The sequence below is a fragment of the Podarcis pityusensis genome (assembly GCF_964106645.2).
Source record: "Podarcis pityusensis genome assembly, chromosome: 14".
NCBI lineage: Eukaryota > Metazoa > Chordata > Lepidosauria > Squamata > Lacertidae > Podarcis > Podarcis pityusensis.
The window spans coordinates 39,442,714-39,461,051 of record NC_138039.1 but is presented as its reverse complement, the minus strand read 5'-3'; the positions used below and the strand labels follow the sequence as shown (position 1 = coordinate 39,461,051).

Genomic DNA, 18,338 nt, shown 5'->3' with positions numbered 1-18,338 from the left:
TCCCACTGTCAGGGCACATTGGGAGTGGCTCTCAAGAGTTCTGTCTAGCAAACTTACAGGAAAACTATGAACTTCAGCTCCTATCATGTGCCTGTCTAGCAAACATGCACTGTTGGTTTGATTGCACTGTAAATATCCCATGCAATGTAGTGTGTAAAGGTAAAGGTAAAGGGACCCCTAGCCATTAGGTCCAGTTGTGACCGACTCTGGGGTTGCGGCGCTCATCTCACTTTATTGGCTGAGGGAACCAGCGTACAGCTTCCGAGTCATGTGGCCAGCATGACTAAGCCGCTTCTGGCAAACCAGAGCAGTGCACAGAAACACTGTTTACCTTCCCGCTGGAGCGGTACCTATTTATCTACTTGCACTTTGACGTGCTTTCGAACTGCTAGGTGGGCAGGAGCTGGGACCGAGCAACGGGAGCTCACCCCGTCACAGGGATTCGAACCGCCGACCTTCTGATCGGCAAGTCCTAGGCTCTGTGGTTCAACCCACAGCGCCACCCGCCTCCCTAATGTAGTGTGTAAGTGAAGCTTAAAGGAGCAGCTAATTGGCAGGGCTGCAGTGGCATGACGGAGAAGGTGACGGATATGGCCTCTCTAGGCCAGAAACAGGAAAACCTGTGACTCCTCTATGCAGGTCCTACCATCCTTGGTCATGCTGGTTGGAGCTTATGGGAGTTGGAGTCCAACCGTCAGGCCACAAATTTTCCCATCCCTACTCTCTGGCAACTCTTAAGGCAGGTGTGGGGGACTTTTGACCCTCCAGATGTTGCTGAACTTCAAAACCCATCACCCCTGGGCTATGCCAGCTGGGGAAGATGCAGAGATATGAAGAACCAGATTTAAGCCTGGAAAAATAAGAAATTTGAGAGAACTGAAATTGTCTGAGCCATTTGGGGGTAGCTTGGCCAAAATGGCCTTACAGGAGGATCCCCACTGTTGGGAGAGGGGGTTCAAGCCCAAATCTCCTTAAAATATGCCCCAAACACTCTATGACACATGCTGTGTTGTAAAGATAAAAAAAAGGTAAAGGACCCCTGGACGGTTAAGTCCAGTCAAAGGCGACTATGGGGTTGCGGTGCTCAACTCACTTTCAGGCCGAGGGAGCCGGTGTTTGTCCAGACAGCTTTCCGGGTCATGCCTTCTCCTAATGTAATGCCTACTTTTGACAATAATGAGTTAATTCCTTGCTCTGGGCATCCGTAGCCTGACAGCGCTGTGACACACATTATTTTTTTAATGAAATTTTTACCCCACCTTTCCTCCCAATCTCATTTTGCTGCATTCACTGGGGGATGTCCAACACTAGTCATAATAATTAGTTCATAAGCTATTGAATTCAGTGGGTCTGGGTAAAAAAGGTAAAGGACCCCTGGTCTTTTACGTCCATTCAAAGGCGACTATGGGGTTGCGACTCTCATCTCGCTTGGCGAGGAAGCCGGCGTTTGTCCACAGACAGTTTTCCGGGTCATGTGGCCAGCAGGACTAAACCACTGCTGGCACAACAGGACACCATGACAGAAGCCAGAGCGCACAGAAAGACTATTTACCTTCCTGCAGGAGTGGTACCTATTTATCTACTTGCACTCTGACGTGCTTTCGAACTGCTAGGTTGGCAGGAGCTGGGACAGAGCAACGGGAGCTCACCCCGTCCCGGGGATTCGAACCGCCGACCTTCTGATCGGCAAGTCCTAGGCTCTGTGGTTTAACCCACAGCGCCATCCGTGTCTCCTGACTGTGTTGTAAATGAAGGAGGAGCTGGCCATGGTACCAGACATGTTTGCACAGCTCCTCATAACCCTGTGTGTAAATCTGAGTCAACCTTCACCAAAGGGTCTTGCTTCGCTTTCTTTTCCTCTGCAGGCATTTCGACAGTCAAAGTGAACATCCGCCACGCCAATTCCTTGGGAGGAGGCTTCCACTGCTGGACCTGCGACATCCGCCGTCGTGGTACCCTGAAGTCTTACTTTGATTAGGCAGGGTGCAGCTTTGTGAAGCTGCACGCGGTTAAGTTTGCATGAGCTAGGCGTAGGCAAATGAAGAAGAGGAGATCGGTTTCATCTTTCTGCTTAAAAAGGGTGCGAGTGCATGGACTGCAATACTTGGGACAGTGCCCACCTCCCCACCCACCCCAACGGAGGTAACATGAACAATGTGCCCTAAGAGCCTATTCACACATTACACAGAGGCAAGCCCAAAATGTGCCTGTATGTTCCGTGGTTTTTTGGTCCCCCCCCATTCATGCATATATTTGTTCAGAAGCTCCACTGTGGTGGACATGGCTCATTTCCAGATGCACAGGATTGCAGCCTTAAATCACTAAATCCACGTATCTTTTTTAAAAATTCCCTTTTTAGAAGATGCCTACATTTTCAAAGGGCTCCTGCTCCTCTTGGTTTGATCCAGACTGTTAGTTGCTGTTGGGTCCCAACTGAAATCAGTAGAACACTGTTGGTTAGAGCATGGCGCTGATATTGCCAAGGTTGCAGTTTCAGTCCTTCGGGGTCCCTTCCATTTCTACAATTCTATGGAAGTGACCTGTTGCTGACCTTATTTCCATAGGACCTCAGTGCCTCTGGCATACTCTGAATCTACAAAGCGCTGCTGAAACTTTTGTTACGTGAATACAGTACTGGTAACGACACACATGATGTAACAGACTGTATGTAACTGTGTAACTTCTATTTCAAAAAACAATTCAACATATCATATCACAATATGTAATTCCATAGACCAACCTATCATATGAGCAGAACATATTCTGAGAGATTAAAGTCCAGCGGATTGATCAGGAGATACAGTCTATTCAGTTCTTATGTTAGGAACATAAGATCCTGATTCGACCTGACTGGAAGAGTCTGCGACCAGGAGGAGGAATACCAGGAAGAATGGATGGACTATTTCACTAAATATGTTAAGATAACCTAATTGGAAAAGCTTGCAAATATTAGATAGGCTTAGGATTCAAATATGTAAGGATAGGAATTAAGATGTTTAAAGCTAAATTAGAAAGAATGAAAGATGTTAAGTGATTAAGTTAATTTTTTGAGAAAATTGATTTTGGAAACCTGTTAAAATGATATACACTGAAATTCAACCAGGGGGATTTGAGGAAGTCACTTAACAATGTTATCAAGATAAGTTTAATTACGGTTGGGATTTATGTTTGTTTGTTTTAAACTTTTTTGGAAAATAAAAAAAATGGGGGGGGGGGAGATCCTGATTAATCCGCTGGACTTTAATCTCTCAGAACATGTTCCGCTCATATGATAAGTTGGTCTATGGAATTACATACTGTGATATGATCTGTTGAATTGTTTTTTGAAATAGAAGTTGCACAGTTACATACAGCCTGTTATGCCGTGTGTGTCGTTACTCTGAATCTAACCTTTCCTGTATAGGTTCTGTAGCCTTTAAAACAACTTGGGTGCGCCCTCAAACGCTGTAATGTGTGAAGTGGTCCTTAGCTCGTCTAGGCCAAAGTTGCAACTCCTCATCAGCAGTACAGGTCTTCTGGCTGGCTTTTTGAAAGACTCCACCTCCCCGCGAAGTCCCTTCTTACCTTCACTTCCAGGATGCACAAACTTCAACAGTACTTTTCAGCCTCATAGAGGTCAACTGGTTGAATACCGCTCTACATCTACCTCTTTTCAAAAAGGCAGCTAGAAAGGTTAGACCTGAGTTTTAACAGAAATCTTTCCAGTACCTTTTCTAGTTTGAGTGTGTTTGTGGATACACATCACACTTCATAAAATTTAAGGCAAAATATTTAAATACGCAGATCTTATATGGACCTTGGTTTTTACTGATTTTGTATAAGCTATTTAGGTTAGTTTGACTTGTGTTGTTGTTGTTGTTTCGAAAAGGTTAAGCCCCACGCCGATGTGGCTGTAACTGAATTTATTAATCATGGAGGAATCATATGCTTCCCTCTGTGGACCCACTTGACACCCATTCATTGGAGTAGGGGAGCTATGTGCTTGCAATCCATCACACAAAGTCTGGGGATCCTCGTGAATTGAATTTGGTCTGCATTTTTAAGCAAACATGCCTGATTTGAGGGTTCCTGGTTTGCTACACAGACTGGCCCAGTGCTATCCTATTTTCCTCCCTTCTCTGTTCTTTGCGATACGCTTCTGGAAGCAGTGGCCCGCTTCACACATACACCAAACTATGACATGCATGTCTGCTGATGTACGCTGTCAGAACTGTGCCTAACTCACTCTCCCTTTCCTGCGCCGACAGGAAGCAGACCATTGTGCCTACGGCTTATGGTTCGGTGCAAAATTGATCCTCGAAGTCTGTTTCTTTCCAAACAAACCACAAGAGGGAGAGCTTCTTCCCAGCAGCATATACCAGGATTGTTGCTTGTTCACAGCACGCCATAGCTTGAGTTTCTTCGATGGGTGAATGCAAAACCAAGTGTGTACCTTCTCATGAAATGCACACCAAAAGAATATGCGGGAAACTGTGTGATATAAAGTTATACAGTATTTGCAAAATTTGCCAGACCAGAAAAAGATTGATCTCGCCATCCTTAAAGTTGGCACAACCTTTGCCCTTTGAAGTGGGAGATTCCTAAAGGTCCACCTTAGGAGGCCAGGCCTTCATATAGAACTCTGAACCTCATGCTTTTCCTAGATGACTCAGTTGTTAGAGCATGGTGCTGATAACACCCAAGGTTGCAGGTTCGATCCCCTCAGTTGCATATTCCTGCATTGCAGGGGGTTGGAATAGATGATCCTCAGGGTCCCTTCCACCTCTACAATTCTATGATTCTACTTAATATAATATAGAATTTTGCACGATGCAGAGAAAATGGGTCGATAATCCCCCCCGCTAGAACTTGGGGACTGAATGTTGGGAAGATTCAAGGCAGACAAAATAAAAGCCCTCAAGAATGATGATAATAATAATAATAATAATAATAATAATAATAATAATAATTTATTATTTATACCCCGCCCATCTGGCTGGGTTTCCCCAGCCACTCTGGGCAGCTTCCAGCAGAATATTAAAATACAATGATTCATCAAATATTAAAAGCATCCCTAAACAGGGCTGCCTTCAGATGTCTTCTAAAAGTCGGATAGTTGTTTATTTCTTTGACATCTGATGGGAGGGCATTCCACAGGGCAGTGATGGCTATCAACGGGGATGGCTTTAAAAGAATAGACAAATAAACGAATAAACATAAAAGAATAAACAAGTAAGGCTATGTTTTACTTCTGCTGCTTCCGAATGCCAGCTGTTGGAAACCACTGGAAGGGAGAGGGGTCTTGAGTTCAGGTCCTGCTTCCAGGTTCCCCTTAGGTCTCTAGTTGGCCACTGTTTTCATGAGGTGGTGGTAATGACAAGAAATTCATCCACATAGCCCCTTATTCCAGTGGATGGGTCTGTAGGTGGGTCAGGAGATAGGGCATGGTCAGCTTCCTACACCATCACATCCACATAGTGCTTTCTACAGCTCTAGACTTTGTATCTAGTGCCCTGGTTTAGGAAGTAGTTCTTATTTCAATGTATCTTCTCTCGATGAACATCACTTCTGGTTTGTTTGTTTTTAAAGTTCCCATGTGTGCCAACACATTTGATTTTGTGAGCTTGTTTAGATAAAGGAAAGGCTTTTTATTGTTCTTGTTGTTGTTATTGTTAATAATCCTTAGCAGAAATGCCAAATCGTGGGAATTTTAAGGATACCCACCAGTGCTGTAAATTAAGTTTTCAATACTGATTTCCTCAATATGTATTTTTATGCCGATAAAACATGTTTGCATTTGTGAACTTTTGGTGTTTCTCATTTTGAGGGTTGATTTTCTGCCTGGGACAAGAATGGCTACACCCTGGCCCCCACTCACCCCAGAAAACCCAAATCCTCTCTCTCTCTCTCTCTCTCTCTCTCTCTCTCTGTGTGTGTGTGTGTGTGTGTGTTTCTGTCTTCAGACATTCACACTAAACATTTAAGGTACATTCAACACACATTTAAAACACATTACTTCACCCCCAAAATATTGGGAATGATAGCATAAGGGTGTTGGGAAGTGTAGTTCTGTGACAGAGAAATGATAGTTCCCAGAGTTCTAGGATGTGGGGAGTCATGTGTATTGAATGTGCTTTAAATACATCTGCTCTCTGTCTGCCTCCCACAACCCACAAAACCCATTTTCAATAGGTTATTGTATTTTAGTGTTCTGTTGGAAGCCACCCAGAGTGGCTGGGGAAACCCATCCAGATGGGCAGGGTATAAATAATAAATTATTATTACAGTGGTACCTCGGGTTACATACGCTTCAAGTTACATACGCTTCAGGTTACAGACTCCACTAACCCAGAAATAGTACCTCGGGTTAAGAACTCTGCTTCAGGATGAGAACAGAAATCGCAAAGCAGCGGTGCAGCAGCAGCAGGAGGCCCCATTAGCTAAAGTGGTGCTTCAGATTAAGAACCGTTTCAGGTTAAGAATGGACCTCTGGAACGAATTAAGTGTGTAACTAGAAGTACCACTGTATTATTATTATTATTATCTTTACTGTTCAGTCAGCTGCAGATACATTTATTGATTTCATAAAATTTATACATTGCTTGGTGGTAAAAACACCTCAAGGCAGTTTACGAATACAGTGGTACCTCGGGTTAAGTACTTAATTCGTTCCGGAGGTCCGTTCTTAACCTGAAACTGTTCTTAACCTGAAGCACCACTTTAGCTAATGGGCCTCCTGCTGCCGCTGCGCCGCCGGAGCACGATTTCTGTTCTCATCCTGAAGCAAAGTTCTTAACCCGAGGTACTATTTCTGGGTTAGCGGAGTCTGTAACCTGAAGCGTCTGTAACCTGAAGCGTATGTAACCCGAGGTACCACTGTAAAAGATAAAACAAATAATTTTTTTTCAACCATACTTCACAACATACAGAAGTCAAAATACTAAAACAGATTAGAATTGCCTTGACTTTCTATGCACCTGGGCCGGCTTCTCTAAACAGGGATGTTTTTAGCAGGCGCTGACAAGAGTACAGTGAAAGCACCTGCTTGTCTCAAGAGGCAGGGAGTTCCAAAGTCCAGGTGTTGCCACACTAAATAATCAAATTCTTACAAATGTGGAATAGGTATGAGCTAGCACCTGTAGTCAAGAGGACCCTAGCAGTCTCCCCACCAGCAGTCCCTTTCTCCATGCAGAGCCCAGTCTACATTCGGTCATTTCTCCTTGTGACAAGCAACACTGAGCTAACCAGGTGTCCTCAGGGCACAGTCATTTGCATGAAAGAAGGATGTTCCTGATCAATTTCATGACCAATCAGGTGCTTGCTGAAAAGTTCCAACTTTGCCCTGCCTTGGTGCCTTCCAGATGTTGCTGGTGTTCTAAGAAAAACGGCTCCCTTTCCCTTATGGGTTATTCCAGAACCTATGTAGAGTCCTTAAGTGGGTTCCCTATTGGTATGAGAAATAATAGAGGCCGACCAGAGTATATGGGACACGGGTATATACCAGAGTATATAGGACAGAGTAAAGGACACAGGTGGCGCTGTGGGTTAAACCACAGAGCCTAGGACTTGCCGATCAGAAGGTCGGCGGTTCGAATCCCCGCAACAGGGTGAGCTCCTGTTGCTCGGTCCCTGCTCCTGCAAACCTAGCAATTCGAAAACATTTCAAAGTGCAAGTAGATAAATAGGTACCATACCGGCGGGAAGGTAAACGGCAATTCCATGCGCTGCTCTGGTTTGCCAGAAGCAGCTTAGTCATGCTGGCCACATAACCCGGAAGCTGTACGCCGGCTCCCTCGGCCAATAAAGCGAGATGAGCGCCACAACCCCAGAGTCGGCCACAACTGGACCTAACGGTCAGGGGTCCCTTTACCTTTACCTTTAGAGTATATTGAGAAGCAAAGCAGCTGGTAAGCCTGATCTCTATTAACTGTTGCAACAGGGTCCCCACTCGCCACACACAGGAGGGCGGCATAGCTGTCAACTTTTCCCTTTTCTTGCGAGGAATCCTATTCGGAATAAGGGAATTTCCCTTTAGAAAAGGGAAACATTGACTCTGTGGAGGGAGAAGGACCCTGAACAATGGTGCACAAGCCCTTATATAGACTTTTGAAATTGTCCACTCTGTAGCCCATGACCCCTCCTCTCCAAAAAATCATACATACATCACAGAAGGAGGCGGTCTACAGCAGAAATCCTGCCTGCCAGGATACCTGATAATGGTCATTGATTGCTTTACCTGGCCAATCTTTTGTGATGGTTAATACTTTAGTTCCTAAATCCAGGTCACAGGCTCACCCTATTCAAACAAAAATATGCCCTTAAGACAGGATTTGCAAGCAAAAAGACAATGGGAAGGCTTTCCCCATTTGTCTCCCTTATTGCAGAGGAATATTTGAGGTCACTGGGAGAGTTGAAATGGCTTCAGGATTGCTCTCCCATGGTTCATATATTTAGATATGCGTGCATTTATGAATATTTATTCTATATTTGAGACCTTAAAATTCTTATAACATTGGACTACACCTCCGACCATTGGCCGCACTGGCTGGGGCTGTTGGGAACTGTAGTTCAACAACCTTGGGCAGGAGTCCCTGTGCTGAAATTTATTTCCAACCAGCACAGCACTAGCAACGAGGAAGAAACTACTAAACCACGATTGGATGTGACCTTTTTTTATACAGATGGGTAGCCGTGTTGGTCTGCCATAGTCGAAGTAAAAAATTCTTTCCTGTAGCACCTTAAAGACCAACTAAGTTGGTCTTTAAGGTGCTACAGGAAAGAATTTTTTACTTCGACCTTTTTTTATTACTGTGTTAAGCTTTTTGTTCGGAAAACAAAGGAAAACAAATTACAAGGAAGAAGAAACGACCAAACCATTCAGAGTAGCTTCATTTACACAAGGGCATTTCCAGATTGCCAATTATTTTTTATTTTTTGCTGGATTCAGTCACATACCAGCAAATCCAGGTTGCACAATTACCGTTGATTGCAAGGCTGATTGCACCACACAAACCCTTCTCCAGAAGAACAAACCTTGTGCGTTAAGGAAAGTGATGGGAAATTGTAGGGAAGCATTTCCTTGAATCCAGTGTCATGTAAGCTCCCCACAAACAAATGAGATGGAATGCTCACTCGTAAGTCAACATTATTTAGCCTACCTGCAAAAAAGGAGGATGAAAACTCAATAAAAAAAACCTCACCATGTGACGCTAACATATGAGAGTGCTGGAGGTGAAATAGTTAAACAGGTTACCCAATCAGAACCCGGGGGCGGAGTCAGAGGGACTATAAAACCAGCTCTGGGAGGGGCAAAGGGAAGAGTTCGTTGGGAGGTTGGTTGGGGTGGGAGTGAATTGGGATAGAGTCTATGGGTAGGTTGAGTTAAGAAGAAGAAGAAGAAGAAGAAGAGTTTGGATTTGATATCCCGCCTTTCACTCCCTTTAAGGAGTCTCAAAGCGGCTAACATTCTCCTTTCCCTTCCTCCCCCACAACAAACACTCTGTGAGGTGAGTGGGGCTGAGAGACTTCAAAGAAGTGTGACTGGCCCAAGGTCACCCAGCAGCTGCATGTGGAGGAGCGGAGACGCGAACCCGGTTCCCCAGATTAGGAGACTACCGCTCTTAACCACTACACCACACTGGCGTGTAGCGAAATAAGCTGAGTCAGGAACAGTCAGGAGCTAGGAAGACAAGTAAATCTCTGAGAGGTGGTTTAGTGAGTGAGAGTAGGTAGCGGAAGTTATAGGTCTGGATAGGCACCCCATGATTGTAATTGGCCGATAGTAAAGGTAAAGGGTAAAGGGACCCCTGACCGACTCTGGGGTTGCGGTGCTCATCTCACTTTATTGGCCGAGGGAGCCAGCGTGCAGCTTCCAGATCATGTGGCCAGCATGACTAAGCCGCTTCTGGCGAACCAGAGCAGTGCACGGAAACGCTGTTTACCTTCCCATCAGAGTGGTACCTATTTATCTACTTGCACTTGGATGTGCTTTTGAACTGCTAGGTTGGCAGGAGCAGGGACCGAGCAACGGGAGCTCACCCTGTGGTGGGGATTCGAACCGCCGACCATCTGATCAGCAAGCCCTAGGCTCTGTGGTTTAACCCACAGCGCCACCTGCATCCCTAATTGACCGATACCATTTATTAAACCACACGCTTGTTAAACTGCAATAAATAAACAGAAATTTATGTTCCAATTTAACCCTGACTGGACTCAGTATTGTACCAGGTAGTGCCTGGGTGGTGGCAGCGAAAAATAAAGCGGTGGCACAGGGATCAATAGACGGTGAAACGTCCGGGGACCCTGTGTGGTCGCCACACACCCCATTAGAAGAAAGCAAGGAAGAAGGCAATAAATTGTCTTGCTGAGGACTACCTGCTTGAAAGCTTAGGATTCTTGCTGAGGGATATTTGCTTAAAAATAGTAATCTGATCTTTACACATTCATTTCATTTATATTCCTCAGGCCCAGAGATGCACAGACACTCTAATCTGAGGCCAAATGATAGTTGTATTTTCAAAGCATTTCCTTTTAATATGTGCAAAACCTCAGAGACTTCTGCAAGTGCTTGAAAGGAATGCTTGCAAAAAAAGAAAGAAGGCAACATTTCCTGTCTTGTTTTGAAGAGCTGCTTGTGGGAAAACAGGCATGAGGGATGCCCCCACCACAGAACACACTCTTGCTCTCAAGTCTAGCCGTTATCTGCATCTGTTTCTAGAATGCTTCATAATTGTTGTCAAATGGCTTGAAAAGAAAAAGGCAGTAAAAAATTGGGATGCTGCAACGCTAGAGGGCGCTGTGAAAGCAGCTAATTGTCTAGGAATCCGCTTGAGAAAGTAGTTTTATTGGTTAGATTTTATTTCTTAGCTGACTTTTGCGATCATAAGAGACTGAAGTAAACCTGCGCACCTTTACCTAGAAGTAAGTCCAAAAGAGTAGTGTAAACCTTACTCCCAAGTAAGTGTCTTGTAGGATTGCAACCTTCAGAGTTCCATAGGTGCCAACTCCCCGGGATCCTGGGTGCTCAAGCACCCACAAATTTCCCCGTGAAGGGGCCAGGCACCCACAAATTTCGTTGCCACGGCCGTGCACGCTGTGTGGCACCCACAGCCCCAGACACCCACAGCCGCGGGGCCAAGTTGGTACTCCTGCTGAGTCTAGTCCAAATGCCGTTGTTTGTTGAATTCACTATAGCAGGAGTTAGGCATTACAGTGGTACCTCGGGTTACATACGCTTCAGGTTACATACGCTTCAGGTTACAGACTCCGCTAACCCAGAAATAGTGCTTCAGGTTAAGAACTTTGCTTCAGGATGAGAACAGAAATCGTGCTGCGGCGACGCAGCAGCAGCAGGAGGCCCTATTAGCTAAAGTGGTGCTTGAGGTTAAGAACAGTTTCAGGTTAAGAACAGACCTCTGGAACGAATTAAGTACTTAACCCGAGGTACCACTGTAGTTTAATGTTGCTAAACTATAACTCCCATCAGCCCTAGCAAGTGTGCCTAAAGGCCAGGGACCATGGAAGCTGGGACTTAAGTAACCATGCATAAAATTAAGACTTCTGGAGCTCATTTTAAGGCACTATCAACTACGCAATAAAAACCATCCAATTAAAGAAATGGAATAGTTCCATAGGAAAAGAGATTGACTGTTAAACCACTTTCAGACCCTCCAAGTGTCCCTATTTTCCAGGGACATCCCCAAATTTACAGAAACCGTCCCGGTTTCTGATTTGATCTCGCTTTTCCTTAGGATGTCCCTATTTTATCGGAGAAATATTGGTGGGTATGGTAGGATGTCCCCATTTTCATCAGAGAAATGTTGGAGGGTATGGAGTTATGGAGTTATGAGACCTAGACAACCTTTAGAAGACTTCTGAAGGCAGCCTGATATAGGGAATGTTTTTGTTTTTTAAAAAATGTTTAATGTTTAATTATGTTTTTATATATGTTGGAAGCTGCCCAGAGTGGCTGGGGCAACCCAATCAGATGAGCTGGGTACAAATAATAAAATAATGACGATGATTATGGAATAGGATGCCCCTATTTTCATCGGAGAAATGTCGGAGTGTATGCTTTGCAAACTGCAGCTGTGGGAGGGAATAGGAAGGTCTCCTAGAAATTCTTTGCCCCTGTAACAAACTACAGCTCCCATAATTCTTTGGGGGAAGCCATGACAGTTTAAAGTGGTATCCTACTGCTTCAGAGGCCTGGTGCGAATGTGCCTCAGACAGCTTCCTATGTTCCACAGAAACACACACACACCATCTTTTCCCACACTACCCCTGATGCATACCTTGAGGCTTATCTGGAGGAAAATATTCAGATCTTGCTTCTCTGTTTGCTGACGGCATTAGCATTGTAGATTAACCTGTTCTTGTAAGTCTGTTGACCAGCTCCTGGGAACGCTAAGCTCCTTACTGATAACAGAAAGTAAACCTTCTATGTAAAGGTCCTATATAAATTTCCTGCAGGGAGACAGAGGGAATACAAACTTTTGTATATGCATATACTCAAAGTTTGCGAATCTACCAGCATGAGTTTGGCCAAACTGCGGGAGGCAGTGGAAGACAGAAGTGCCTGGCGTGCTCTGGTCCATGGGGTCACGAAGAGTCGGACACTACTAAACGACTAAGCAACAACATACTCAAAGTTCCTGGGAAATAGGGACAATTGGAGAGTCTGCATGGTGGTGGAAGGGGTTTTCCTCCATTCACATTAATGTCCCTCTAAAAAGGTAAAGGGACCCCTGACCATTAGGTCCAGTCGTAACCGACTCTGGGGTTGCGGCATTCATCTCGCTTTATTGGCCGAGGGAGCCGGCGTACAGCTTCCAGGTCATGTGGTCAGCATGACTAAGCCGCTTCTGGCGAACCAGAACAGCGCATGGAAACGCCGTTTACCTTCCCGCCAGAGTGGTACCGATTTATCTACTTGCACTTTGACATGCTTTTGAACTGCTAGCTTGGCAGGAACAGGGACCGAGCAACGGGCACTCACCCCATCGTGTCCTTCGAACCGCTGACTTTCTAATCAGCAAGTCCTAGGCTCTGTGGTTTAACCCACAGTGCTACCCGCGTCCCAATGTCTCCCTATGTGATTTTTTCCCCCACATAAAGGGACATGGGTGGCACTGTGGTCTATGTTAATGGTTTCAGAACTCACAGAGTTAAAGAGTTCTGGTGACGTCTCTTTCCTGAGGCGTGGTTAGAAACACTTAAGGGAGGGGTTTGACTCCGAGTGTTTCAGTCTGACTCTCGAACGCCATGCGAGAGGGAGAATGTGTCAGTTCTCGCCAGGTCTGAATTTATGATGTTATTCTACATGATTAAAGACAAGGGAAGATAAGGGCTGCCTTGTGTCTGCTCTGATTTATTCCACACGTGCTGCACTTTGCTTCTCACCGCTGTGTTTCGCTCTGCTACCGGCAAAAGAAAGAGGCCTGAGGAGGACTTTTGCAGGAGGCACGGATAGCTTGCAGAGTTTCGCAAGGGAAGTGTGCCAGGCTCCATGTTCAGTCTCTGTTTACACTCTTGTCCGGTGTAATCTCAAGAGGTTATGGGTGCTCGCCAAAGCTTTGAAGCATTGCAGGAACGTCCCACGTGTGGGGAAGCCAGCAGGAAAGTTGCTGGGGCCAGCTGGAGCTCTGGAGCTGTGTCTTTGAAGCTGGAAGGAGCTCGCTGGGAGGAGAAGCCGATCTGCCGGAGCCGGGAGACGTGAGTAAGCTTAGCCCCCGGGGAGGAGGAGATGGCTCAGTCCCAGGAACACGGCTTTGAGCTTAAGCTGCCGTGTGCGAAACTAACTCTTAACTCGTGGCTAGAGTGGAGTTATTTAGCAGAGTTGTCCCTAGTTGGAGCCAAGCTCTGGGAAACAGTCACGCCGATGTCTACGTCAGCTGGGGCTGTTGCAAGCCAACGTGAAGCTGAGGAGCGTGTGCTTACTTTTCTGGCTGATAACGTGAGTGCTGATTTGAGGCCTATAGTTCTGGATGCAAGGAAGCCTGAGGTCGCTTGGGTAGCTCTCCAGGAAGCGTGTAAAGCTGGGGGCAGAGGCAAGGGCCGGGAGATGGCTGCATCAAGACAGAAAAGGCAAGAGAGCACGGAAAGCCGGTGCACAGCTGGGAAAGGCTGTGGGACCCCTGAGGGGGGCGAAGGGACTATTGCCACTGCTGCTGCTGCTGCTGCTGCTGGTTTAGCAGAGTCTAAAAGCTGCGTGGGTGATGCAACATGTCTGCGTGAGGAGCTTGGAGAGAGGCAAGCTGCTGGGGGCCCTTTACCCATCACTGGGGGTGCAGGAAAGCGTCCTGGGAGCCCTGTGAGCAGTGGGGGGGCGGTGAGCAGTAAAAGCTCAGAGAAGCCTCTTTTTCCAAAGGCTGCCAAAAGTTGTTTGCGTCGTGAGTCGAAGCCTGGGAAACAGAACAGTGCTAAAGGCTTCAAGGCCAGCCATCTGCTGCAGAGGGAGATACGTGCTGCAGAGCTGTCTGGGAACTCTGAGATAAGTCCAGTCTTCAGAGCAACGCAGGAAGTTGCGGTTACGGACGCTGTCAAGGACAGGTGCAGCCAGACGTTTGTTGGCATGGCAACGCTACAGAGCAATGCCAGCAGGGACACAACTGTGAAGTGGGTGTTGGATTCAGGAGCGAGTCATCACCTGATAACGCCATCTGCTGGGGAGCTGCAGAATTGCAGAGCTGTTTTGGCTGGAATGACTTGTAAATTAGCTGACGGGACAAAACGAAATGTATCTAAAGTCGCAAATGTATATGTTTCTGTTTTGCAGGCGGAGCTGGAGTGCTTCATTGTACCAGGGATGAAGTGTTGCCTGTTATCAGTTTCTGCTCTGGCGAAGCAGGGATACAAAATTTGTTTTGAAAATAATACCTGTTCCATTTTCAGAGGGGGGAGGCAACTTGTCAACGTGGAGAGCAAGGACAATCTCTTTGTTCTGGAAACACCTCTGGAGGGTGGTGGGAATGCAGGGAAAGCACAGGCGCAGTGTGCTAGTGTTCCCAGCCATGATTCATGTGTTCATGTATGGCACAAGAGAATGTCTCATGCTTGTCTGGAAGATGTTAAGAGGTTGCCAGGCTGCACCAAAGGTTGTAAAATCACGCCATGTGAGGGATCCCTAGTGTGCAGGGCATGCAGCAAGGTTCAAAGGTGCAGGTTTCCCGGGGTAAAGAGGGTAACCACAAAACCTTTTGAGTTGATTCACACAGACCTTACAGGACCAATGAAGTGTGAGAGTCTGGGTGGGGCCAGGTATCTGCTATTGATAGCGGATGATTTTACTCAGAATTTATGGTCTTTTTCTCTCAGGTCGCAGAGAGAGGCGGCGCAACTCATCCAGGATTGGGTTGCGGAGGTGGAACTAAGGTTCTCCACCAAGGTGCAAGAGTTCAGGAGCGACCGTGGGTCACAGTTCACTGGGTCTGCTCTGAAGGAGTTCTTCAAGGAAAAGGGAATTCGTCACCAGGTGACGGGTGCAAAGTCTCCTCAAGAGAGAGGCGTGGCAGAGCACAGGAGTGAAGCACTGGCTGAAGTTGTCAGGGTTTTACTGTGTGACTCTGGGCTGCCTCAGAGCTTTTGGAGTGAGGCTGGGAAGTTTGCCAGCTTTGTCTTTAACAGGTCCTACAATCACGATGTAGGTGACACACCGTATTTTCTGTTGCACAAGAGGAAGCCACAGGTGCATTTCTTCCGTTCGTTTGGTTCCAAGGCTTCAGTGCCAATACCAACAGCGCAACGGAAGGAGGGTGGTCCTAGGTACCAGGACATGATCTTCTGTGGGTATGATCCTGCAACAAATGGGTGGAAGTTTGCATACCCAGAGGGTGATCAGACCATGCTGCTGGTCAGCAAGCATGCTGAGTTCTTTGAGCAGGGTGGTTGGTCACAGCCTAGGTATGGTTCTGATTTTCTCTCAGAATGTCTGTCCGATTCTGAGGGGGAGGAAAGGGAGGAAGGAGAGGCAGAGGCGGAGCCTGTTGCTGAAGACCAGGTTGCTGATGATGGTCAAGCACAGGGGTGGGTTTCTCCCCAGGTTAAGAGAGAACCCAAGAGTGAGCCTTCATCTCCTGTAAGACAAGTGCAAGAGGCCCGAAGACGCAGCAAGTCAGAGGGGGAGTCTTCTGAGCTTGCTGGAGACACACTTGCTGACCCCAGTGGGTCAGGAGGAGCGCCTGAGGTTGTGCTCCGGCGGTCAACTCGGACCACAAAGGGGATTCCACCGGAGAGGTTTCAGGTCACCAGTGCGTGGGTTGGTTTCGCACAGTGTGATTCTGGGAGTGTGGAAGGGATTCAACAATTGCCTGGGATAGATGCCAGTGGGAGGCAAAAGGCAATGGGAGGTGAGTTGAACTCAAAGAGGTCTGTAAATAGGGGTTCACAGTTTCCCTCAGGATTCGTGACGAGAGGGGGTGTTAATGGTTTCAGAACTCACAGAGTTAAAGAGTTCTGGTGACGTCTCTTTCCTGAGGCGTGGTTAGAAACACTTAAGGGAGGGGTTTGACTCCGAGTGTTTCAGTCTGACTCTCGAACGCCATGCGAGAGGGAGAATGTGTCAGTTCTCGCCAGGTCTGAATTTATGATGTTATTCTACATGATTAAAGACAAGGGAAGATAAGGGCTGCCTTGTGTCTGCTCTGATTTATTCCACACGTGCTGCACTTTGCTTCTCACCGCTGTGTTTCGCTCTGCTACCGGCAAAAGAAAGAGGCCTGAGGAGGACTTTTGCAGGAGGCACGGATAGCTTGCAGAGTTTCGCAAGGGAAGTGTGCCAGGCTCCATGTTCAGTCTCTGTTTACACTCTTGTCCGGTGTAATCTCAAGAGTCTAAACCACTGAGCCTTTTGGGCTTGCCGATCAGAAGGTTGGCGGTTTGAATCCCCGCAACAGAGTGAGCTCCCGTTGCTCTTTCCCAGCTCCTGTCAACCTAGCAGTTTGAAAGCATGCCAGTGCAAGTAGATAAATAGGTACCTCTGCGGCGGGAAGGTAAATGGCGTTTCCATGCACTCTGGTTTCCGTCACGGTGTCCCGTTGCACCAGAAGCAGTTTAGTCATGCTAGCCACATGTCCCAGAAAGCTGTCTGTGGACAAACTCCGGCTCCCTCAGCCTGAAAGCGAGATGAGCGCTGCAACCCCATAGTTGCCTTTGACTGGACTTAACTGTCCAGGGGTCCTTCACCTTTTTTTTCCTTCCTACATGCCACCCCAGAGTAAGGGGCAACTTGGGCTGTGCACAGCCCACCCCCATCCTGATCCTGGCCAGCGTGGGAAGCACCTGTCCCAGATCCAACCCCGAACCAGTGTGGGGGCAGGGTAAAGGCTTTCATAGGGGTCTTCATCCCCTTCTTTAGGACTCAGTCCTGAGAATGCGGCTTTGCAAGGGTCTTCCCTGCAGTGAAGGTGCTTGCAAAGAGAAGAGGCACACTGAAGCATGAGCATTGAACCTTCCAGCTGGTGAGTGGACAATTCAATCCTTTTTTTAAAACCATGATTTTTATTGAGTTTTCCATGTTTCATTTCTTTTTATAATACATATCCCAAACTTACATTACTACTCCAAGTGAGCATCAACTTCCTTCCATTACTCTTTCTGACTTTCCTATTATTTTAACATATTTATCACATTTCTATAATCACTTCTTTACCATATATAATTATTTAACAATCACCCTCTCATTTGTAAATTAGCTCCCTCTCTCCACATTACAAAACATTTCACGTTAATGCTACAAACGTTTCCAGGTGTTTACAACTTTCTTTCAAATAACTTATAAATTTGCTCCAGTCCCTTTGAAATCTTTCGTCGGGTCGATTCCTAATTTTCTCCATCAACTTCGCCAGTTCCACGTACTCTACCATCTTTATCTGGCAGTCGTCTAGGGTGGGGAGCTCTTGCTGTTTCCATCTTTGGGCCAGGAGCATTCTTGGTGCCGTTGTGGCGTGCATAAATAAGTTTACACCCTTTTGGTGGATTTCCTCGTCAATTAATCCTAGCAGAGTGGAGGATTCAATCCTGCTGGCGTCTGCTTCCCACGTGCGTTCCTTGCTGGGAAGGAACTGACAGCCTCAGACCACTCTGGGCAACCTGATCTAATCCATGATGAGACTTTGTCTCAACCCAACTTGGCCCAAGGCCCAGATCACCCTCCTTTGGCCTGATTCAGTTCTGGCTTAGGCCAAAGTCACTGTACAATCCTGGTGGCAATCACTCAATAAAAGTAAAGGGGTATGCTTCATGGTTGAGAAGGGATTTGAACCCAGATCTCTTCACTTCTAGTCGAACCACTTCACCACAATGGCTCTTTACACTGAAAAGTCTGTGTGCCATTGTGGTTAGAGTAAGGTAAAGGTAAAGGG

At 46.6% G+C, this 18,338-nt stretch overlaps 1 protein-coding gene and 1 long non-coding RNA gene across 3 annotated transcripts in view; one reads left to right on the top strand and one right to left on the bottom strand.

Annotated features, from left to right (window-relative positions):
• The window catches only part of GATM (glycine amidinotransferase), a 33,161-nt gene extending 27,378 nt beyond the window's left edge, over positions 1–5,783 (top strand). Inside the window, exons 9-10 of one of the 2 annotated variants that reach the window (XR_013979244.1) lie at positions 1,866–4,472; positions 4,518–5,783. Coding sequence is in view for 1 of the 2 variants with exons in the window: in XM_080980493.1 (XP_080836619.1) it covers positions 1,866–1,978 (113 nt within the window). In the remaining variant the exon portion in view is untranslated. Of the gene's footprint in view, positions 1–1,865 lie in introns of both variants that reach the window. The other variant, XM_080980493.1, reaches the window with a different exon arrangement.
• The window catches only part of LOC308462757, a 226,437-nt gene that overhangs the window by 152,027 nt on the left and 56,072 nt on the right, over positions 1–18,338 (bottom strand). The gene's annotated exons all lie outside the window — the stretch shown is intronic.